We start from the raw sequence: 23,820 nt of genomic DNA on the forward strand, positions 1-23,820 counted from the left end.
CGATTTATCGATAAACTGTACAATTTGTTTTTGTTTTCATCTATATTTAATACTTTATGCATGTATTGCAAGATTTGATGTGACGGTGGCAGGCTGGCTAAGCGCCTTGCTTAGCCATCTTGAGGACTCGGCTTTGGATGCAGGCTTCAACCAACTACGGTTCCAACCCATTTGGACCTTGGAATGTCCACAGCAGGCATTTCCCATTTAAATTTATAGTTCTTCTTCATCAACGCCTTGACTTCTTCATTTGTTATGATGTGGCTTACATGACGATGAAATGAACTGCAAAACAGATAGAGGGACACAGAGGAGTTGCACGTGAAGTCAAAGAGTAAATTAAGAACTTTCCACTATTCATTGGAACACAAAAGAATATGGAAAGCTTCCGAACGAGTTCACAACTGCAGTTCAGGAAAAGCCAGCAAAATAGACAGTTTCAAAGGAAGCCAGGGCTGCAATTCTGAATAAACTCTGGGTGCACAATATTTGTTACAGCAGCAAATTGAAACACATGCTAGGGCACTGCCCCTCCAATCTGATGCCACATGCCTACAGCCTGATCATTTTTTTTGGCATATAGTTAACACTGCAAGACAATCCACTAAGAATTACTAGCTGGAGCTACCAACATTTTTAGCAGCATTTACCACCACAATTGACATGGAATATTCAAAACTTCAACAAATATTGATAATGATTCACAAAAAGAAGAGGATTAGTGGCTGCATTCCTTCCTCTGTCCTTCCTAATCCTCACCTGCTAAAAGAACATCCAACAGCTCAGCTTCTGTCAAGCGCATATACATACTCCGTATGTAGGAGCCACCATCTCAACTCTCAAGCTGGATGCTGCTATTCACCCGCCAAGCTGAACATCAACACTATTGTGAGAGAAAAACACTGTTGAATGGCTATCAAATTTGGCAGATAAGCTCAAGCGAACAAGCTCTAACGTAGGTGGCTGTTTCACTTGTACCACCTTCACCGGGCTTTGTATGTGCACTTATGCACTTCATGCTTTTAGGATGCCTTCTGCTGCTCGTAAAACTTTGACTATTTCTCTTCCAGAGTATTTTTTTTCAGCTATTATTGATGGTCATTCGTCATTTGTAAGCAAATAGTGCCCATCAAAATGTTATGGTATGAGCATAGCTTACAGCTCTGGATAACATCGACAGGTTGCAACAACTGCAGCGACCTGCTGCTACTGCAACATTCAGAGGTCTCCACCAGTTTGAGAAAGGTGCTGTGGATAATTTGAACTCCATGAAGAACATGGCATGGACAATATATTCTCAGTTACCTTGTTTTTGTCTGCCCACAATGAAGCAGGGCCTGATTTTCATGGCACTTGCTTATTTTGTCTGCCCAGGGTCTGAATCTGACAGTCTCAGAGCTACAATGGTTGTAAGCTGTAACCATTAAGTAAAGAATAGTTTCAAGCTCATTGCAACTTATAATATTCTATAGACCATGAGTCCATGGCTCCACATTTTGTGTTCCACAGCCAAGTAGTCATCTTTAACTTCATTTGCCATATGGTTGTAGGAAAAATGAGAGAAAAAAATACTATAAGCTACTGAAAAATATGGATGAAGCAATATCGAACCCTAATACTGGCAACAGGACTAGTAAGGACTAAGGACTAAAAAGTGTAAACTAGTACAACATCTTACAGGGATGACTATTAAAGGTATAATGCATATTTACTTCTGTGAGTTCTTTGTATAGCGCCAAAGTAAACCTCCAATAATATTGTTTATGGAGTGAGAAGCCATTGGAACTATAGTGCTCGAGGAAGCTATGGTTCCTATACCATAGGCAAAGCCAACAAATGTTGCCCTGGAAACAAAAAAAAAATGTATAAGAATATATCTGAATCTTATCACCATGTTAACACTTATGTGTATAGCAGGAAATAGTACATCTTTTTCCTGTTGCACACATGCAAAAATACTGCAGAAAAGTATGTACCAGATTGCAAATGAATATTTCCTGCCATTGCCCAAGTGAAGAACACCAAAAATGGTTCCGATTATAAGGGCACTAATCCAGTTCAATCCCAAGATAGGCATCATTGCCCCTCGAAAGAGCAACTCCTGTTATATGTAAAGTGTACATAAAAAGTTACTTTTTTAACCAAACCAGTGTTCTTAAGCAATATTATCTTTTTAATTGATGAGCTCACCTCACTTATCCCAGGGAGACAAGCAACAACAATGTAGTCGAGAGGCTCTAGAGATGTAAGGATCTAATGGATGAAAGTAAAATAATTGAGTTGGATTTCAATAAGAGATTTGCAGTATCTAAAAAGCTGAGTAAGCTTGGCAAGGTTCGAGTCCAAAAGTGATTTCAGGAGAAGACATTACACTCCAATTGTTGACCATAGAATGAAAAGACATCCTAGTATCCTACACCTGCATGTCAGGAACTCTGGATTGGTAGTCACAAATATGCGACATTGAAGGGAGTAGAGAATAGATTGGTAGAAGACTACATGTAATGACAGTTCTTTTTGTCATACCAATATAATTAACTCTGTTGGCACAAGGCACTGCCAAACTTTATGTCTCATAGGGTAAAAGACTAGAAAATACAAAGAACTATATCTTTCAGTGAGAATGCTTCTGGTTTTCCCTAACAAAACTGGGCCGAGACTTGTGCTTTTCTTCTTTATCCTTCTAACAAAACTTGCGGCAAAGCTTTTGCCATCCTTTAAAGAAGAAAAAAACAGAATGCTTCTCATGGGAAGTGAGCTTCGCTCAATTGGTTGGGTAGGAGGTGTGGTCATGCACCTAACCACCTAGATTCAAGTCCTGTCTTGGCTTGAATTTGGATGCCTATTTCTCTTCTTAATGAAAAACTGCCTAGTTCCTCCTAGGTTGGATCTCGTTTTTTAACAGAATGCTTCTCATTATGCTGGATCTCTATAAGATATTAGAACTACGTTATTTATCAGCATGTTGAAATGTGAAACCAATAACTCCAAGAAAAGAGACGACACAAAAGATATTCGAAGTATGCATAGTTACATACTTGTCTGTTTGCAGCTTCACTGGAATCTCTAAAATCTGACCATGTTTGTAGCAGAATGTATCTGCTAGAGGAGATTACTATTACAAGTCCCGCAATCAACTCAAGATGCCAAGTTTCAAAATTGACTGCAGAAAAAGCACTACTTAAGTTAGAATATGCTACAAGGCATTTTGTCTAGTCAGCAATATCACATTGAATCTCATTTACTTGGAAAGATGTAGAAAAACAAACTTACATGACACATCTGAAGGATCAGTTATTGGCCATCCATTTAAAGCTGCTAGGTGTGATGCCTGCGGTAGACAATCAGCCATTTTTGTTATATGAAATTCAGACTTTGATAAAGTGGGCAAAAAGTAAGCAATCTGGGTTCATAAAGAGTTCAGGATACTGCAAAAGTAACAGCAGAGCACAAACTCATATGTGTTTAGTATAACTTACACCAAAGAAACATTTAGAATTCGCTATCAAAGCCGTCTCAAGAACTGAAAGTTGTTCTAGAGAACACCACAGTGTTTACCTGGCGAAGCAGAAGCCCTCCGGCAACCAACAAGCCCGATGTCAGGGTGCAAGCCTGAAGAACAGCACTCCTTGGTGCACCTGAAATTTGATCGTCAGAAGCAGCATCCTCGCTATTGACCTTGACGCTTGTGCTGGCACTTCCTCCACTGCCCGAAGAAGCTTCCTCACTTACCAACAGCGAATCCTCTGACTCGTTCTGAAAACTTCTCCTTTTCCTCTTTGTGTTCTTTACCGCAAATGTTATGACCTCCTTCAGTATCGAACAATGTATGTTTGTCATGTGCATACATCGAGAGGTACTAAAAGTCATTCATGTGCCAGAACATTGCTTACAGTAAGTCGGCCAGACTGCATATGTTTCCATGTAGCAACCGGGCTTTGCAGTTCCCAACCTAATCAAGTATTATCTGTCAATGTAAGGGTACCACAATGACATAAGCAATAGTGTCTAAAGAAGAATGATATATTCAGACATTTCCACATGACAACGCAAGTAGTAAACACACGCAAGGAGGTCAATTTACACAGAAAAAGGAAATAATCATCTGTTCATCCTTCCTAACGCTGACATATGAACATAAATCTTGATGGACTAGCTACTACAACACCAATTGTGGTGTCTGGATGAGAGGGCCGTATTAAAAGGTTACAGTTTCTAACATGTCTTTTTTTTTATTGTTTCCCTTGAAAACTTGAAGATCGATTTTATGATATAGGGGGTATACCGGTAGGAGAACATGACCTCCCCTTGCTACAGTAACTTTTTATATTAATCCACTATTTTTCGGTTCCTCCCATCACTGCCGACTGCCGTGCTTGTGCTTGAAGGAAATGAAACATCTCCAGGGAATAGTGGATGATTGAATTCAATCGCCTGCATTTCATTAGAGTACAGGCAATGGGCTGGACAACAGGAAATTGGCAATGGTTGTTGGAGCCGTGGAGAATTGAGCAGATTTTCAAATGGGTTTGGAACAGTTCATGTCAAAATAAACACAAAGTTTTTGCCTGGCTGTTTCTTAAGGACAGATTAAGCACCAGAGAGCTCTTAAAGAGGAAAAATATGGAACTGCAAGATTACAGTTGTGTGCTCTGTAGTTCCTTGACTGAGGATACTTCATTTAATGGTTCAATGCCCCTTTGCCTCAACCTGCTGGAATTGGATTGGTTTGCAAGTTTCTGACCAGCAAGACCTATTTCAGAATCTGGAGAGTTTCAGAAGACAGCTGCAAGTTCCCTTCTACATGGAAATCATTATACTCATGTGTTGGGCCATCTGGCATGTAAGGAATGGCCTCATCTTCAATAACAGATTGCCTACGATCAATGAAGCCAAAAGACTCTTCAAGTCTGAAATGGTGCTACTTTTGGTGCGTGCAAGAAGAAGTTACTTTCCGTGGATTGAATTATGGATAAACAATCTAGTGTAATTTTCTTAGTTTGGTTGATTTTCTTCATTTCTTTTTTTGTTTCCTGATTTGTCTCCCCCCTTCCCTCCTCTTAGCTCTGTAAAAACGCTTCCTTTTTTGCCTTTTTAATTCACCAGTAGGGGTGCGCCCCTCCTGTTCATTCGAAAAAAAAAGAATTGAGCAGATTGCGCCGTGGACCATGGTTGGTGGAGAATGAATCGCCCACGAAGTGAAACAACCGGATGTCGCGGATGTAGAAAAATCAAATCGGGCCAAGAACGCTGGAAGATGGATGGCGAAATTGCAGTACCTTTGAAGGGGAATGGACGGCGACAGGAGAGCGCGCCCACTGCGAGCGCCATCCACAGCACCAAGGTTGCAACTCGCAAGGAAATTAGCAGATTTCTTGGGAGAACGGGGCGGCCAAGATTTCAGTTTCGAGAACTGATCTCTCTCCTTTGTTTTGTTTTGTTTTGTTTTGTGTGGTGGAAAACTAGCAAGGGAGGCAGGAGCATCCACGAAGGCCATGAAAAGCCACACCACACAACTACCTGGTATGTTTTGATAAGGTTATGGTAAGTTATTCCGGTATGAGATGAGAATGAATAGAAGGAGACAAATAATAGCAGCGAAAATAAGGAATAAATTTATATCCAAATTCATACTGTTGCGCATTAAGCAGGTTACTTCACCCACCAACGCAACACATTGAGTATGAGCACATGACACAAGGTTCATGCAAGCTGGACACAGACTGAAAGTAAGAACTGCACTCTGCAAGTTTCTGCAAAACTGAATATTCACAACATTAGAGTAAGGAACCTTACAGTAGAAAAATCTATATGAGATTTGGTCTTTGATTACAATAGATAGTATGAAATTAAAAGAAGTAGCACGTCACCAATCAGGCAAATGTAAACTCCTGAAAATTGCAGTACATTCAGACTGACAGAACATTTAGGTAAAACTCTGAAGATTACAGTAGAATCAGAGTGACAGATCATTTCGTCCATTCCAACAAAAATTGATTCATAGATGTAGTTAGCTTTCATTCACCGCAAACTTCACCTGATAAATCATCCATAGAACCTAACCTAACCAAACATAGAACTTTAGCTAATTTTAGCTAGCATGCAATTAGCACATGTATCTCTTACGCTGGAGACAAATAACGAAGCAAATGGCCACTGTCGTGCTTGTTTTGTTGGGTGCCCCAACTCCTATGCGCATGTCGACATGCTAGTGATTCCATGTCAATTTCCAGAACTTCTATTCCCATGTCAGTTCCAATGACGAACCTACGTATAATCAAGATGTTCTTGGTCAGAAATTAATTAAAGAGGCAAAAAGAGAGAGAGAGAGAAAATCAATTCAATGCCCTAATTTTTAGTGATTGGCTTTACTATTTCTTTAAACGAATCAAGCAAAGCATCAGTTTATGACTTCTCTAAAACTTACTCCCTCCATCCTAAACTATAAGACATTTTGGTATTCCTAGATTCATAATTTTTATTATGTATCTAGACATAATATGCATTTAGATACGTATAGTAGCAAAAGTTATGAATCTAAAAAGTCAAAATGTCTTAAATTTAGAATAAAGAGAGTATATAATGAAACAAAGACAATAGAGGTGAGACGAAAAAAGTCAACTACACAGATGCTTTGATCCTTTCACGACAGTTTAGGCCTTGTTTAGTTCACCCAAAAAACCAAAAACTTTTCAAGATTCTCTGTCACGTCAAATCTTACGGCACATGCATGGAGCATTAAATATAAATGAAAAACAAAAATTAATTGTACAGTTTACCTGTAAATCGTGAGATGAATCTTTTGAGCCTAGTTAGTCCATGATTGACAATATTTACCAAATAAAAACAAAAGTGCTACAGTATCCAAAACCAGAAAATTTTAAAACTAAACAAGGCCTTGATAATAACTAATGCTTCTACAAAACGCTGATTATTTAGGCTACATAGGTGTCCTTCATTCACACCTATATAAATCATACAATTATGGAAAATGCAACGTTATTGGTACCAACTAAGTACAGAATGTCAGAATTAGAAAGATAGTGAGTTATATACCTCCTTGAGCCTACAAATCCAAGATGTTTGATCCACGAGTCATACGTACACCTAACAGTTTTCTCAAGCCTGAAACTTGCAGAGTACTACGGTTAGTGGTATCCTTCAACAGACCGATATAAAAATGTTAAATATTGTGTTAGAAAAATAGAATCCTCTCTCTGGACATATACAAAACCTCTAGGCATTTTTGCTGAACCTTTGCATCTTGATCCTCAAAGGTTGTTCTTGCTTCCACTTTACTTCTAAACTTTACTAGCATTGTTGATGGGTCCAATAAACCTCTCAATGGCTATGTGAATTCGGCTTTTCTTAGAAGACATGTGTGTTGGGTGGAAATTGGAATAGAACCAAGTTTCTTTTGCTCGTCCAAGAATTGTCTCAGGCTCCCATCCAGGGGCCCTCTGTCTGCTATTTGGTACTTGGATCAGAATTCTATGCGGTTGTGGACAAATATTGATTAATTATCAATTTGCTATAAGATTTTCTTCTGGATTTATAATTATCATTTGTACATGTCCCATATATATGTTTAGTCGAAACCTTTGTGAGTTATGTTAGCATTTATTATAGGTCTATATAGCCCACTCTACATTGTGGCTTCCTAGCTTCAAATATACTGTAATTTGTAAGAAAAGTCACCCTCCCCTCATTTTACACTAAAGCCTTCTTTGGCATGGCTTCTAGAGGGGTTTCACTAGTGGTTTATGTGGCTTTCTAAGAAGCCCTACCAAACACCTGCATGCGAAAATCACTTTGTGGTGAAGTTTGGGCCTAGAAGCCAAAGCCACAAAAATGTAGCTTTTCATGGCTTCACCACAAATATCATTTTCCATTTTTAGTGTTTGACTCCTTGGAATATCATTTTCCAAGGAGTCAAATATTCTTAATTTTGACCCAATATATATGACAAAGTATTTATGGTTAAGATGTGTAATTAATAAGTATCATTAGATTAATTATGAAATATATTTTCATAATGAACCTAATTGAAGTTCTAAATGTGATAATTTCTCCTGTAACTTAGTCCTTAAGAATCTTTGTCTTCTCGTAAAACGAGATTTAGGGAGTTTTCAAATGCAAAAAAATCTAAAATATCAACTTTAAAATTCTTTGTTATGGATTAATAATATAATTTAAGATGCATGATATGTTTTTGGCACATGCCATGATTCAGTAAGGAAATATTTTTCATGACCAATAAACCCTATCAATGGAGATTTTTTTATAAAGGACAAAAAAAGCTCTGCTGCTATTTATATTAGATGATAAAAAATAAAAACAAGTGCCAGTCTAGTTTTTTTAATGCAAACCGGGGCTGAAAACTACACAAAACCGAAGAGAATGTACCACTCATCCCATGCAACTTATGCTCCAACTGGACCACTAACAACTTCACGCTACTACATGCTCTGATGAACTTCACCAAGCCAGATTGGTCAAGACGATCCAACTAGCAAATGAACTTGGTCAGAAAAATAACACAACTAGCAACTCTACAACTAAAGCAGCCCAAGACGCCACAACTGGCTAAAACAACTAACTCAAGCAACCAAACCAAAATGTTGATGTCGAGCACCACCAACGAAGCCACCTGGAACACCACCATGGCCAAATAGTAGGAACAAAGCAGTGTAGCAGAGCTGGAAAAGCCTCGCGAGGCTACCAAGAAGGAAACGACATCAAAGGCTCCAACATCAAAAGCCTGCAAGGGAAGGTTTTCACCAACAAAACCTAGTTCGTTAGGAGAAGAGGTGCAAGAAGGACGCCACCAATGAAGAAGCGATGTGCCACGGATGTCACCATCTAGAGGATATCACCATGATCTCTCACCCATACTCACCGTCGCCTCCAATGACCACCATGAAGCAGACAACCATGAAGGATGGCGCCAGTGACAAACACGGGCGTCCCTACTGACACTGATGCCACACCATGAGCGTCCTCGCAGTAGCGCAGCTGCATGATGCTACCCCCGACCCAACAAAAAGACGAGGCACGAAGAACCAAAGGGGTTGCCTGTTGACCGAGCCACCAACAGGAGGTACAAGAAGGATCAAGCCCATCGCCAGAAGCAAGGCAGCAACAAGCTGACTAGCACACCATGGCCATAGCCAACCCCGAGGAGAGGAGAGGGAAAACCAAGGGGAAGAGGGAAAGGGCCCTGCCGCCACCGTCCTTACAACTAAACAGCCTTCCGATGCGTGCACTTGAGTGGTAATGAGGTAGGTGGAGGGGTAAGGGAGGAGCTTCAGCGGGGGAGTCAGATTCCGCCCGAGCCGCCCATAAGAAGCGACTTGGGGGGTAAAAGCCCTTGGTGGACTAACCTTATCTCTAAGTATTATGATTGAAGTAAGGTTGGTTCACATCCAAAGTGGAGCTAAATGGCATTCATGGTGATAGAGTTGGCCAAAAGATGGTGATCAAGTACTCCAACTTGGAAAAGAATAAAGAGAAAAACAAAATAGGAAGAGTGTGTGATCAGATTTAGGATAGCCGGTGCAGTTATCAAGTGCCATTAGATGATCTAACTCGTCACATGCGCATTTGGAACCTAGTAGTGAGGTAACATATCCTTATAAAATGCTTTAAAAAATGCTAACACACGTGCATAAGTGTTTAGAACACTTTGGTGTTGACACATGAGAGCAAGGGTGAAGAGCTCGAAAAAGAGAGTATATAATAAGTCGAGTGATAGCTCGGGGGTACACTAGAATAAGAAAATATGATATTACCTGTAGTTTGTAGAGTTCCAGAACTGAACAACGGGTGCATAAGGATTGTCCTTGCTAGCTACAGCTATCAGTGGAAGTGTTGGGTGGCAAGCTACTGCATGATGAAAAAAAGATCCGGTCGCATAGAGCGAATGAACATGTGTCCCCGTCTGCAAATCCCATATCTGATTCAACACGAGAATAAAGAAGAAGCATTACAAATTGAGCTGGATTGATATCCCATACAAATGCATCCACACGCACATATAAAACACTTACCTTTATATTTTTACAGTCTTCGGCAATAACCACATGGTCCCGACAAGCCTCATCAGTGGAAACATGATCATAGTCGGTGACTGAAATGTGTTTCATTGTTGTGATAGGCTGAGCAGAAGGGCTAATTGACCAGACCTGTTAATTCGTATAGATCGAGCATCCAAATCAGATTGACCTCTGTACATGAACCGTTAATTCTTGTAGCCATTTTATTATTATTTCCCACCATGCCCTTACACTCCTCTCTATTCGTAATATGCGCTCTTAACTTACATGTTAAGACAACCCGCGTCCAGCGACAGAAAAAAAAAGAGATCCGCCTAGGGAGAACTATGCAGTTTTTCATCGAGAAGAGAAAATAGAAATTCAAATTCAAGTCAAGAGGGGACTTGAACGTGAGCGGTTGGGTGCATATAACCACCCCTCCCACGTATTAGAACTGATGGCAAGATCATTAAGTAAATCTCCGAGCCTAAAATTGTCCAAACAGCTTTGTTTATTTTGTTGCCGTGCACACACATATATATTTGCTAGTGTATTAAAAAATAGAGTAAATTGCATGGCCGGTCCTTAAAGTATTAGACGGTTTTCATCTGGGTCCCTAAATTACGAAACCACACATTTGGCTCTTTAATGTATTTAACTGATTTTATCCAGGTCCAAAACACACGCAACAAGGATAGAAGCTAAAGTGGTTGTCCATATAAACTTGATTTAAGCACAAGACCTCTAAGCTAAGAGTCCTACGGTGCCCAGTGTGGCAGTGTCCACTTGTCATGGTTAGCGACGGCATCCACGGTGGTGTGCGGCCGGAGGTGTTGCTGCTAGTGCATGGCCCCTACCGTGTGTGGGTGAGCCCAACACTAGATGACCGCAGACCAAGCTCTCCCCTTCCCATATCTACCTCACTCCGCTCAGCAGCGTAACCGGCCACCATTGCCTCCTACATAACCAGGTCGTATGCCGCAGGCACCGTGATGGTGAGCAGGAGCGAGCCGGCGGCCGCACGCGTGGGCTTAAATCAGGGATCATATGCTTAAATCATATCCACATGGATAACCACATCAGCTTCTAACCCTCTTTATGTGTATTTTGGACCTGGATGAGATATTACTTAGATACATTAGAGAGTGAGACATGCGATTTCGTAGTTTAGGGATCTGGATTAAAATCACGTAATATTTTAAGGACCGGCCGTGCAATTTACTCTAAAAAATACAAAAAAAAATCAAGACCAATCTTAACTACTATATATTCACAAAAAATAAAAAGAAGAGAGGAAGATCAAACCTTGAGCCCACCCTGTTCCGCGGGGCTAGCTCCAGCAGAAAAGGTGTCGGGGTCGTTGGGGTTAAACTTGACACTGGGTGCCCAACAATAATTCTCGGCCAAATGAACATGTCGAGAACAAGCCCATCCCTTGTCCCAGTCCCAGAGCTTGATATCGCCGTTAACCCCATTATGAGTCGCCGATAGCAGGTATGGATAAGTAGGGTGAATCGCCAATGATACGACAGAACTGGCATCGGCTGCTTTGAAGCTCACGATTGTTTTCATGGTAGGAGGACAGGTGTAGACATGGATGTATCCCTTATGATCTCCGGCCACAAACCATTCCTTTTGAGGGATGAATTTAACTGATCTTACGAGTGCATGACCATTTATAAAGCGATCAAGCTTGCCTGTTTTGTTCTCGATATCGATTGACATAAATGATACCTGGAAAGTTAATAGCGAAAATATATATACTTTTGTCAGGTGCTCGGGTTAATATATAATAAACACTCCATAAAACTGTGTCAAATCAATACGAAAAAATGCACACATATATTCCATTACCATTACCTGTTTGTCGTAGTCCATGAAAATGGAAATTTGCCTGTTATGACCCGTCAAAATCCTAATAAAGGACCAAATTTAATTGAGTGCAAAGAATGGAAGTGCAGTAAGTTAGCTTGGTATATGAAACTCATTCTGCTCACCAGGGTTGTGTGGGATGCATATCCATGGCTACCAGGTGCTGAAATTCGAATCTCGATACGACCTGATGAGAGAAACAAAAAGTATCTGTCACCAGATTATATATACAACAAATTATCTGTCGGTAATTTGACAGCAAGGAAATCACTTGTCTTATAAGCCGTACTTTTCTGCCAGTTATCAGTGTTTTTCTCTCATAATAAATCAACCAATAGTATTTCAGCCATATTTTTTCAGACAAGCGAACAAGTTCTAAGACCTCTGGTTGATGAATAGGAATATCGACATGCGGTTTGCGGTGCTTGTATCCCTAGATGGAGCACAAAACCCACACACTAGTGACTGAACTCACCTTGTGGGCAGCATCCCTCGGTGGGCAGACGGCGGTCGTCAACATTGCGGCATGTACCTCACCATCCAACTCTTGCACTCGCTTCAGTAATTCATCATCAATTTCATAGCAGTCCTTGCCAATGGATGACTCCAGATTCTGAAGGTCCGTCTTGCTCTCCATGGAGATCATCAGTATCTCAAACATTCCAGCGTCTAGTGGCGGTAGCTCTTGCTCTACCATCTTCACAGTTAAAACAACAGTGGACATTGGGTGCAAATCGTAGGCGATCATGGGCTGGCTGATAGCAGACATATCTTGGAACTGCGGCCTGATAAAATAGGCAAAATAACGATCTGTCCTGTTGATTAAGTTCAGTGAGCACTGTGTAACCTTTTTGGCCTCGAAGGGAAAGCAGAGCTCCAGAGGGTGGACATCCAGCAGCGCACTCTCGCTTATTAAACAACAAGGACGTAGCTACAACAGCAGAATATGTGCACGCTTACTAGTGAGAGTTCAGAGTGGCATTATGTGCAACACACACAAATCATATTCAAGATAAAAAGGTGGACAGAATATGAAAAAGAAAAACGGCTTTCGATAAGAATAGACATTGTATTTACGCTATTTACATGCAAAAAGAAAAGGGAAACACTGCCAAGCATGAATAAAACTGACTCGATCTGGCTAACCAATGATTTTTCAAAACTAAAGGAAAGAGATTAGTATACTGCCCCTCTATACCAAATTATAAGTCATTACGACTTTCTTGGAGAGTGAAACCACTTCAAGTTTAACTAAATTTATATGATAAAATCATAATATTTATGACACCAAATAAGTATCATTAGATCATTCATTAATTATATTATTTTCATAGTATACCTATTTGATCATTTGATGTCATAAATCTTTGTAATTATCTCTATAATTTTGATCAGACTTAAGATGTTTTGACTCTCCAAAAAGATTAACATGATTAATAATTTGGAATGGAGGGAGCAGTATATATGCATGCTTTGCTTCCCTATACGGTTGATCGTGGAAATGTAAACTCACTTCTGGCGCCACGGATGCAGTAATTCGCATTGGCTTGCATGCTTGTTTGGCCTGTCGATAGTACTGGTAGAACCTATCCAGCTAAAAATGAAGACACAATAAATCGATTATAGGAAGTTTGTGGGAGAGCAGGCATGTGTATATTGAATGTAAGTGAAAGCTGATGATATACTACCTGCACTGAAATATCTGTCGTTTCATTAAGCCTACCGATAATATCCTGTATATCTGGCCTTTTGCTTGGGTCATCATGCATGCAATCTATCCCTATCTCAGCACATAATTTTACTTGTTCTAGTGGTGTAGTGCTCTTTGATGTCCCAAATGTGTTCGTCCAACTTTCAAGCACCTACCAATGTTACAAATAAAAGCATACTAATTAAGAAGTATTCGGGCCAGCCTTTTAAAATAGGGAACCAAAACATGTAGTTGTAAGCTAGCTGATGCAAATTTAGAAACCGCTAGTAGTATCATGAATATCACTAAACAAACTAGTTCAAAAAATATAGCCATTATCTTGATATATAGGAATATAAATAATTACTACCTTGTTAACATTGGGGCATTCCTTACTTCCGGTTAGAATCTCTATGATTATAACACCGAGACTATATATGTCTGTCCGCAATGTGATTATTCCACTTCTTAAAAATTCTGGCGCCATATATCCCCTGCATGAAAAATTGATGTATAGTGAGAATATGGCCAAACGGGTATGCAGCAGAGCTGGTTGGTGCCTCACAACACACAAATGGACGTCTGAGAGGGGAGGGGGGAGGGGGGTAAAGATATCCTACAATGACCCAACTTTATTTTCAGTAATAATCTTGCTTTGGTTTTCCCTGAAGCGTCTGGATATACCAAAATCCGTAATCTTAGGCAGCATGGTGTCGTCGAGTAGTATATTATCAGGTTTGAGGTCCATGTGAACAATAGGCTGTTGGTGAAGATAACACACTCCCTCACAAATCCCCTTAATTATTTGATAGCGCACTCTCCACTCAAGTCCAGATGATGCATCTGTGAAGAATATATACACACGATAACAATTAGTCGTGAGATATACATATAACTCGAATCTCAAATATGTACAGCACAGGCCGGGCACCCCATGCCCATGACACTGATTGTGTGATATGCCCTCCATACCAATTTAGACATAGCATATATCCACATTTTTTAGATAAAGGTAGCATAGCATATATCTACATGCATAGACAAACCTGCTATATACCTAGAAAAAGGCGTCTAAACGACTTGCAACCATTTATAACGAAGTGGGTATACTACTAGGACCAATTTCTTTGCTATAGTTTGGAATGGTGAGGAAATTTGGAGCGAAGCAACGCCCACTTTAATTTTGTTTGCTGGTTACTAAGCAAAAATTATATGAACTTGCCAAAATAATACTTGACAAATTGGGGTGCATAAAATTATTTTTGACAATCATTTGAACTTTATCTACTCTTATAGGTCAGTGAAATATACTTATTATACACCTTCATTTTACATACTTCTTTGGTAGTTCAGTATTACTCCCTTTGAGAGGATGACAAAACAGAACAATGAGCGTATCCAAAGTCATAACAGTACCCCCAAAAAAAGATTGCAAAGAGAAGCAACAAGTGCATTTTCTCTGTATAAGAGTATAAAGCACGGATATTCATTTTATTTATCCAGGAAAATATATAGAGCTTCAAACTACATGTGCCACTCATCTGCTATGTAAAAATGACGCACTTTTTTTTTAAGATGGAAAAATGATGCACTTATGGATGATCTTACCGGTAACATACTTGGTAAGGCTCCCTTTACTTAGAAATTCAAAGCAAAACAACATGTGCCACTCATCTGCCACGACATATCTTCCCTGATACAGTTCCATTGTGTGTTGCGTTTCATAACAGTAGCCTAGAAACCGTACTATGTTTCTGTGCTTCACCTCTATGAGACAGGCGACCTCACGTAGGAAATCCTCTTCTGGAACCTCAATCTTGTTATGAAGCTTCTTCACGGCGACCATCCCATTACGAAGCGCTCCCTGCAGTTCACAACATTAATTGTTGTCACCAGCATGTAAATGTAAACCATAATAAGGCGAGAAGTTGTCAGCTTATAGTGCACACATATATACCTTTTTTTACCTTATAAACAGATCCAAAACCACCACTGGCGATTCGCTGATTATCAGAGAAATCTTGTGTGATGGCCTTGAGGAACAAGAAAGGTAGGCTGGTTGGATCCACATTTTCATCAGTTAACGCCTTCTCTAAGGCAAGACATCTACTGTCTTGGTAATTGTCCATCAGTATTATAAGTACAGTTGGACACAACGATCAGAGTTTGCGGCAGATGCTGACTCTATATAGACCAATTTGCTGCTGATTTCAATTGTGTATGAGGCGAGTGAAAATAAGTTCAGCAGGTATGGAAGGAGAACCGTATGCTAACAAATCTCTGAAAGTGATATATGCATGATTTCTTCATTTGCGAGCGAGAGAGAGAGAGAGAGAGAGAGAGAGAGAGAGAGAGAGGGTAAAACCCAACAACCCAATCAAACACTCGATCGATCTCCAGCCGCAGTGACAAAATTAAATTAACAGGAGGAAGCTAGACTTACGGCATGACAAATCAGAGTTGAGGCAGGCAGAAGGTGCTAAGAGTTTGTTAGCCCACAAAGCTTCGAATAAGTATCATTATATTCCACCACGGGGGACATGCAAGTACTGACTATTAGGAGTAGAAGTACTACTCTTAGAAAAGTAAAGAAACAAGGGGGCAGGCTTTTGATTGTCTCGAGCAGAGCAAGGAACACGTGAGCGACATCGATCAGGGCGACGAGTAGTCTTCAACCTCGTTGGTGCCAACCAGAGACCAGAGATGTTGAATAGTATCGTTTTCGTTTTTTTAGAATAACTTTAACTAAATATATAATAAAAAATATTAATATTTATTGTACATAATTAATATTATTGGAAAAATCTTTAAGTCTAGTTTTTTAACAAATTTATTTAGAGATTCAAATATTGTACGTATTTTCTATAAATCGAGTCAAACTTATGAAACAAAAACGACGTTCTTTTTGGGACGGTGGGAGTTGTTTCAAATTCAGTTGCCCAATTATAAATGTTGACTTCTAAGGGCACTAACAATGCAAGACTCTATCACAGTATTATTTATAGTATTTTGCTAATATGGCAGCATATTTATTGAAGAAAGTGATAGAAAAAATAAGACTCCAAGTCTTATTTAGACTCTAAGTCCACATTGTTCGAGATAATAAATAACTTTAGACTCTGTGATAGAGTCTGCATTGTGAGTGCCAGAGCGAAGGCCCATTGGAGTGTGCCCCTGAGGATGCTTGGAGTGTGCCTCGGGTACGGTATATATATATATATATATATATATATATATATATATATCTAAATTAGAGTTCTACTGAGAATATGATCTTGTAAACCGCCCCACGGTGTTGTAACTCAACTCTTGATAATAGTGAAGAGTATTTGCTGGCTAATCCCCGTAGTTTTTCCCTTTCATATTAAAAGATTTTCCACGTTAAATCTTATGTTTTCACTGTGATTTAATTTTATGTTCTTAATCGTTTATCCGTCGTCATTCACAACGAAAGAAATACCGTAGGATGTGTTGCTGCAACTTTTCTAATGCCATTTGCCATCGTTTCCCGAAAACAGAATACCGTAGGATGTGTTGCTGCAACTTTTCTAATGCCATTTGCCATCGTTTCCCGAAAACAGATCAAGGTACATACGAGTACTGAATAGCAATAGGCACAAGGGCATCCAAGCTAGGTTATTTTAGCAAACCAGATAGCACATCTATTGGACTTTAATTTTTTTTTAAGTGTAAAAATAGCCTAGATAACATGGATAACATATGTGTTGGAGTTGCTCTAGTCCTCATAATTTCGGAGACGATGAGAGGCGATGTGATGTCTATGGCCCACCGGCTATAGATACACATATCACCTCCCATCGCCTTGCTCTCATCGTCTCTCATCGCTTTTTATATTCTGAGTCCACTGACCATAGACATACCAATCGTTTCTCATTGTCTCTCCAACTATTATAAAAATATTCACCTATCCAGGCTCAGAGACACAAAATGAACCTAATATAACAAACCTTAGTCGACAAGGACTAATCAAATAAATGTACTATACGTATACTCGTATATAAAGAAATACAACTGGCTTTGATGCGTGGACCTTGATGTATAAAAAAATTGTCACGGCAAACAATCTTTTCAAAAGAGGATGGACCGATGACACAGATTGCAAGCTAAATAAACTGGAAAACCCAGGCTGCTCATTTACCAAGGAAGTTTGGGGCTATATAAATCAATGGTTCAACCTCTCTATATGGACTCAGGGCACTCACAATGCAAGACTCTATCACAGAGTCCAAGACAATTAAATACGTCTTATTTATGGTATTTTGCTGATGTGACAGCATATTTATTGAAGAAAGAGGTAGAAAAAATAAGATTTCAAGTCTTATTTGGACTCTAAGTCCATATTGTTCGAGATAATAAATAACTTTAGACTCTATGATAAAATCTGCATTGTGAGTGTCCTCGGTAAATGTCACTTTCGTTTTACATACTTCTTTGATAGTACACTATTATATTATTCCCTTTGAGCAAGAGTGGACGGCAAAGCAGAACAAATGCAGCGTAACCAAAAGTGCAGTGATAAAAAATACACAAAAACAGAATAGTGCAAAGAGAGAAAACAAGTGCATTTTCTCTCTGTTACTAAACCACAACACCGAGATTGGTGATGGATAATCTAACACTAAAAGTGGGCAATCTGTTGCTGAATTATAGCGACAGACTTGTGCACATGGCGTACATCCTGTCGTTAAAAAACATTAGCGATAGACAATACCTTTAGCGATGGCAATCTGTTGCCCTGTATATTTATAGCGACAGATAATCTATTGGTACCATTTTGGCCACAGACATGTCAATGCTATACCTGTTTTTGCGACAAACAGACTAAGGTTAAACATGAATATCTATTGGGACAGACAATAAATCGGTAAACAAGGATTTAGCATCAGATAGTCTCTGAGTTATCTTTAGGGACATATCATCGATCAATAAATACAATTTTTAGTATAAGATGTCTGACTGCGATGTGGTGCGGTGGTGTAGTGTATATAGAGCTTAGAACATAATTGCTATGTAAAAATGACGCACTTATGGCTGATCTTACGAGTAAGATAGTTGGCAAGGCTCCCTTTACTTAGGAATTCAAAGCAAAACAACATGTTCGGCCCGTGTGCCCAGATCTTCCTTGATGCGATACTGTTTCAGTACGTGTTGCGTTTCATAAGGCCAGTCTCAATGCATAGTTTTATGACACAGTTACTAAAACTATAAACTAAGTAATCGAGCCATATGAGTTTTAGGCACTCACAATGCAAGACTCTATCATAGAGTCCAAGACAATTAATTGCATATTATTTATAGTATTTTGCTGATGCTGCAGCATATTTATTGAAGAAAGAGGTAGAAAAAAATAAGACTCCAAGTCTTATTTAGACTCTAAGTCCACATTGTTCGAGGTAATAAATAACTTTAGACTCTACGATAGAGTCTGTATTGTGAGTGCCATTATAGGGATGAAACTTTTCTCTCATCTGTTGAAACTCCTTCATTTAATGACTGAAAGTGCATTTGCCCCCTTTGTGGGTTTTGGTGTATTGATGACATCCAATTTAGGGACTAATGCGTTGTATTTGAGATTTGCTACAACTACTAGTCTCATGAAAGATGCAAAGGTTCGACTTAAGAAGAAAGGGTAACCCCCAATCTTCGTTCGTGAGAAAGGCGTTGGATTCAATCTAGAGCTTAATTGTTTTTCTTTAATTTTGGGGATAGGTATGCCGCACTATCAAGAGGGATTCAAAAGTTGTTGGTTTGGGGAAGATAGAGTGCTCAAGTCTTTCATCTTAATCTTTTTAGAGACACTCTAGCACCTCTCTTGCACTTAGGATTAACTTCTGTGACTTCTGGTGTCGGAACTCCCGACGTGCTGCGCGAGAACTGTGAGCGTCGGAAGTCCCGACGTAAGTCAGAAGTCCCGACGTTGAGTTCTGCGCGCGCACGCGTCGGAAGTCCCGACGCCAGGCCTGTCTCGCGCGAGTGCCAGCAGTTCCGGCCAGCGTCAGCAGTGCTGACCCGTCGGAAGTCCCGACGCCTGTCGGAAGTTCCGACGGTGACGTCCTGCAAGCTGACCTCGGCTGCCTGCTGGACAGTGTTTCTCAGTGTGTGTCGGAAGTCCCGACACTATGTCGGAACTTCCGACGTAGATCTGAGCAGACTTTTCTCCCAGTAGTATAAATAGCTCCCTCTGTGTTTCTAACCGTTACTAACTCATTCATTGCGACCAACCCTCAGACAAAATAGCTCCCAAGCTTTCAAGACTCCCCTCTCCTCCTCCTCTTTGCTCCCAACTTCGATTCACCTTAGACTTGGAGTGATTGGAGAGTGGTTAAGTGAGAGCAACGCCTTGAGAAGCTTGAGCACTTGTTCTCTTCGTCAAGCCGGCAGGTTTTGAGTTTATTACTCTTGGGTTCTTGGAACCCTAGCCGGCTAGGCATCGTCCAAGAGCTTCCATCTTGTGGAAGAGCCTTGGAAAGTTTGTATTACCCCATGTTTCTTAGTGGAAAGCTCAAGTGACCTTTGTGGTTACTTTGAGGGAGGCAAGGAGGTGAAAGAGACTCCGACCTTAGTGGTCACCTCAACAATGAGGACGTAGGAACTCCTAAGTGGGGTTGCCGAACCTCGGGTTAAATCCTTGTGTCTCTTGTGGTTGCTTTTCTTAAGTTCTACTCGTATTACTTGTATTTGCTTGTGCCTCTACCTCCTTTTTAGGGTTTGGTCTCGATCTACGGTTTGGGGAACTCTTGGTGTCAAGGAAGGCTCTCAACATCCTCTTCTAACCACTAGAGAGTGGTGTTGTAAGTTGTGGATCTCACAAAGTTCATTTAAGCACTTGTAGTTCATTTCCCGTAGGTGTCGGAACTGCTGACAGTTTGCGTCGGAACTTCTGACAACGTCGGAAGTTCTGACCCAAACTGTCGGGACTTCTGACAGTTGCTGACAAGTGACCTTGAGTTTTGTGTAGAATTTTTTAGATACGCCTATCCACCCCCCCTCTAGGCATTGTTTAGATCCTTTCAATTGGTATCAAAGCAAGGTCTTCTTTTAGCACTTTACCGTGTGAGAAGAAACAATGTCAGAAACCGAAAAGACACAAGAATTGGCTAAGGAAATAGCCAAAGAACTGTTGGCAGCTCAAGCAAAGGTTTTTCAAGATGAAATGAAGAAAATGCAAGATGAGATGACAAAGTTAAAAGAAGAGCTGAGCAAGAAAGTTGAAGATGCAATAGGTAGTAGAAAATCTGATGAGGGACCTAGTGGACACAAAGACAATGATAATGAAAGTGAAGTTGGAGGTAAAGAAGAAGGTCACACAAAAGGAGTCTTCTCCAACATGAACTTTGATTATTCACAGCTTATCAAGGCTTCACATCATGCCCCATCTATCAACCTAGGGAAACCTCCTCACTTTGATGGAACTAGATATCCCGATTGGGCCTACAAAATGAAGATGCATCTCATTGCCGCAAATCTTTGGGAAGTGGTAGATGTTGGTGTAACATTTCCCACTGAAGATAGAGAGATCACTCCGGAGGAAGCTCACACCTTTCATCAAAATGCACAAGCTGTAGCTATTTTAGTTTCAAGTTTGGCTCCAGATGAATTCAACAAAGTGAATGGAAGAGAAGTTGCCAAGGACATTTGGGAAGTGTTGAAAACAGCATTTGAAGGTGACAAGAGTGTGAGAAAGGGTAACATTGAGTTACTTCATGGTGAGTTGGAAAGATTTGTTTTCCTAGAAGGTGAATCCACTCAAGCTATGTTTGATAGGATGATGTCTTTGGTCAACCGGATAAGATCTATTGGAAGCACTGAATGGGATGAAAACAAGGTTGCAAGAAAGATCTTAAGAACTTATAGAGCAAAGAACAACATGCTAGCGTCAGTGATTATGGAAAGGCCCGACTATGATTGCATGACACCTCAAGAAGTTCTAGCCAAGCTCAAGCATCATGAGTGCCTTGATCAAGATGCTATCAATGCACATAGTCAAAATCCTAGTGCAATGGGATACAACAAGAATGTAGCTCTAAAGGTAGAGCAAGGACATGAACACCACAAGTCATGTCAAGAAAAGAAGAAAGTGAAGGATGATTCATCAAGTGGTGAAGAAGATTCTGATCAAGAAGTTGCTTTTATCATTAGAAATCTCAGAAAATTTATGAAGAAGAAGGGTCATCAAAAGAAGAAGAGGTTTTGCTACGGATGTGGCCAAACCGGTCACTTCATAGCTGAGTGCCCAAATATGAAAGACAAGAACAAGTACAACAAGAACAATGACAAGAAGTACAAAGGAAAGAAAAAGGGTGAAGCTCATCTTGGTGAAGAATGGATATCAAATGATAGTGACTCAAGTGATGAAGAGAAGAAGAAGAAGAAAGGAGCTACAAACATTGCCATCCTCAAATCCTCATCATCACTCATGAACCTCCCAAAGGCTTCACCACCAAAGCTCTTCCCCAACTTGGATTCTACACCAAGCCTCTTCGCCAACCTCATCGACGATGACTACTACACTCCAACTTGCCTTATGGCTAAGGGGGAGAAGGTAACTACCTCGTCCGAAACCTCTAGTGATGAATATGATAGTCATGATGAAAACATAGAACAACTTGAGGCATCCTTGATAAAGAAATTTGGTCATAAGGCCTTCACTAAAATAAAAAGTCTAATGAAGAAATTAGAGAAGAGGGATAGATGCTTAGAGATGCAAGGTGATATAATTGTGCAAGAGAAGCAAAAGAACCTAGCACTTGAAGCATCTATCGCCGAGGAAAAGACGAAGGTTGAAAAGTTGACCGTTGAATTGTCTTTAGCCAATGACTCAATTGGGAAATTGACTAAGGAACATTCCTCGGTTGATGATCAAGTAGCTAGCCTTAAAAATGAGAATAGTATAGCTCAAGAAAGCCTCACAAGCTTTAAGGAAAAATACCGAATTCTTGAGTTAAACTATAACACTCTTTGGGCTAGCACTTCAACTTCTCCTAAGGCAACCAAAGACTCTAATGACTCCACTAGCAACGGTTGTAAAAGATGCTACAAAGTTGATGTAAATACTTATGCTACTAACCTTGTTGAGCTAGAGAAAAAGGACAAGGAAATCAATAGGTTGAAGATGGAAATTAAGAAGGGGTGTAAATGCCAAGAGCAATCTAAAAGGACTATATACAAGGCATTTAGGCACCCATCCATCAAGGAAGGACTTGGCTTTAATAGGTATGATGGAAAGGCAAATGGAAGAAACATTGTGAACGGTGTGCCTTGTGTAAAGTTCAACAAGGGTGTTGCCCTTGACGAGCTTATATGTAAGGCAAACAACAAAGTTTATCTTCCGTTGATGCAACCTACAAGCAACAAGGAAAGCAAGATAAAGCCATCCGAAGCTTCCAAGCCACAAGCACCACTTCCACGGTGCTATGCTAGTGACTATATGTGTTGTTGGGGGAAAGATGACAAGATCGTGGTAAAGTATGTTGGTGCCCACAAGAGGAAGGAAATATTGAGGAGTGTTTGGGTGCCAAAACTTTATGTGACTAACCCCCTAGGACCCAAATCTATTTGGGTACCTAAAACACAAGTTTGATTTGTCTTTGTAGGAATACTCCTCCGGTGGAACAAGTTGGGTGTTGGATAGTGGATGCACCAATCATATGACCGGAGAGAAGGATATGTTCACATCATTCCAACCTAGTGGTGAACAAAGTGGAAACATTGTATTTGGTGACAATGGAAAAGGAGTACTTGGTTTGGGTAAAATTGCTATCTCAAATGATAACTCCATTTCCAATGTTTTACTTGTAAATTCGTTGAGTTACAATTTGTTGTCCGTCTCGCAACTTTGTGAAATGGGTTACAATTGTCTCTTTACGGATAAGGGAGGATTCCTCTATTGCATTTACGGGTCACCTAAAAGGGAAACTCTATCTAGTTGATTTCACATCAAATAGAGTAAAGCCCGAGACTTGTTTAATGGCAAAATCTAGCTGTTGACACCATTTTTGGGCACGTGTCTAGGATGGCAGGATAGGGTGGCAGTACGATGCGGGTTGCTGATGAGGATGGTTGCCGATGAGGGAGAGGTTGAATGTGACTAAGTCCACAGGCAGTAATATGGTGCCGATAGCTAGATAAAAAGGTCTGCCGATGACTATGGCAAGGGGATTGCCGATGATGCGAGGGAGGAGTCTGGAAGCTGCCAGTTGTCAT

The 23,820-nt window shown here is 40.2% G+C and overlaps 2 protein-coding genes across 3 annotated transcripts; both read right to left on the reverse strand.

Annotated features, from left to right (window-relative positions):
* On the reverse strand, positions 32-5,331 carry LOC8066950. Its single transcript, XM_002442745.2, has 10 exons — positions 5,280-5,331; positions 3,733-3,810; positions 3,559-3,638; positions 3,274-3,331; positions 3,039-3,163; positions 2,191-2,253; positions 1,977-2,101; positions 1,713-1,844; positions 1,306-1,398; positions 32-285 (listed from the first exon to the last, which is right to left on the reverse strand). The coding sequence occupies exons 1-10, from the start codon at positions 5,329-5,331 to the stop codon at positions 147-149; spliced, it is 945 nt and encodes a 314-aa protein (XP_002442790.2). The 3' UTR covers positions 32-146.
* LOC8066951 lies at positions 4,548-16,182 on the reverse strand. Of its 2 annotated transcripts, XM_021446230.1 has the most exons (16): positions 16,040-16,182; positions 15,564-15,797; positions 15,205-15,460; positions 14,217-14,439; positions 13,967-14,090; positions 13,595-13,768; positions 13,420-13,500; positions 12,382-12,837; positions 12,032-12,093; positions 11,895-11,949; positions 11,340-11,768; positions 10,050-10,184; positions 9,792-9,955; positions 7,057-7,125; positions 5,280-6,267; positions 4,548-5,122 (listed from the first exon to the last, which is right to left on the reverse strand). In XM_021446230.1, exons 2-15 carry the CDS (start codon positions 15,723-15,725, stop codon positions 6,123-6,125), a joined length of 2,535 nt encoding a protein of 844 aa, XP_021301905.1. In that variant the 5' UTR covers positions 15,726-15,797; positions 16,040-16,182; the 3' UTR covers positions 4,548-5,122; positions 5,280-6,122. The 2 variants fall into 2 exon arrangements, with proteins under 2 accessions (XP_021301905.1, XP_002442791.2); XM_002442746.2 differs by lacking the exon at positions 16,040-16,182 and having other exon boundaries at positions 15,564-16,024.

The sequence above is a fragment of the Sorghum bicolor genome, chromosome 8 (genome assembly GCF_000003195.3).
Source record: "Sorghum bicolor cultivar BTx623 chromosome 8, Sorghum_bicolor_NCBIv3, whole genome shotgun sequence".
Taxonomy (NCBI): domain Eukaryota; kingdom Viridiplantae; phylum Streptophyta; class Magnoliopsida; order Poales; family Poaceae; genus Sorghum; species Sorghum bicolor.

Bases quoted from the DNA above. Each gene is read 5' to 3' on its own strand.
- LOC8066950 (XM_002442745.2), bottom strand. From the start codon at position 5,331: ATGGCGCTCGCAGTGGGCGCGCTCTCCTGTCGCCGTCCATTCCCCTTC. The intron at 3,639-3,732 runs GTAAGTGAGGAA...ATCAAATTTCAG, and splicing joins AGTCAGAGGATTCGCTGTTG to GTGCACCAAGGAGTGCTGTT. The intron at 3,332-3,558 runs GTAAACACTGTG...TGTCTACCGCAG, and splicing joins GAGGGCTTCTGCTTCGCCAG to GCATCACACCTAGCAGCTTT.
- LOC8066951 (XM_021446230.1), bottom strand. From the start codon at position 15,725: ATGGACAATTACCAAGACAGTAGATGTCTTGCCTTAGAGAAGGCGTTA. The intron at 13,501-13,594 runs GTAGTATATCAT...CTTCATTTTTAG, and splicing joins CGACAGATATTTCAGTGCAG to CTGGATAGGTTCTACCAGTA. The intron at 9,956-10,049 runs GTAAGTGTTTTA...GTGTTGAATCAG, and splicing joins AAGACTGTAAAAATATAAAG to ATATGGGATTTGCAGACGGG.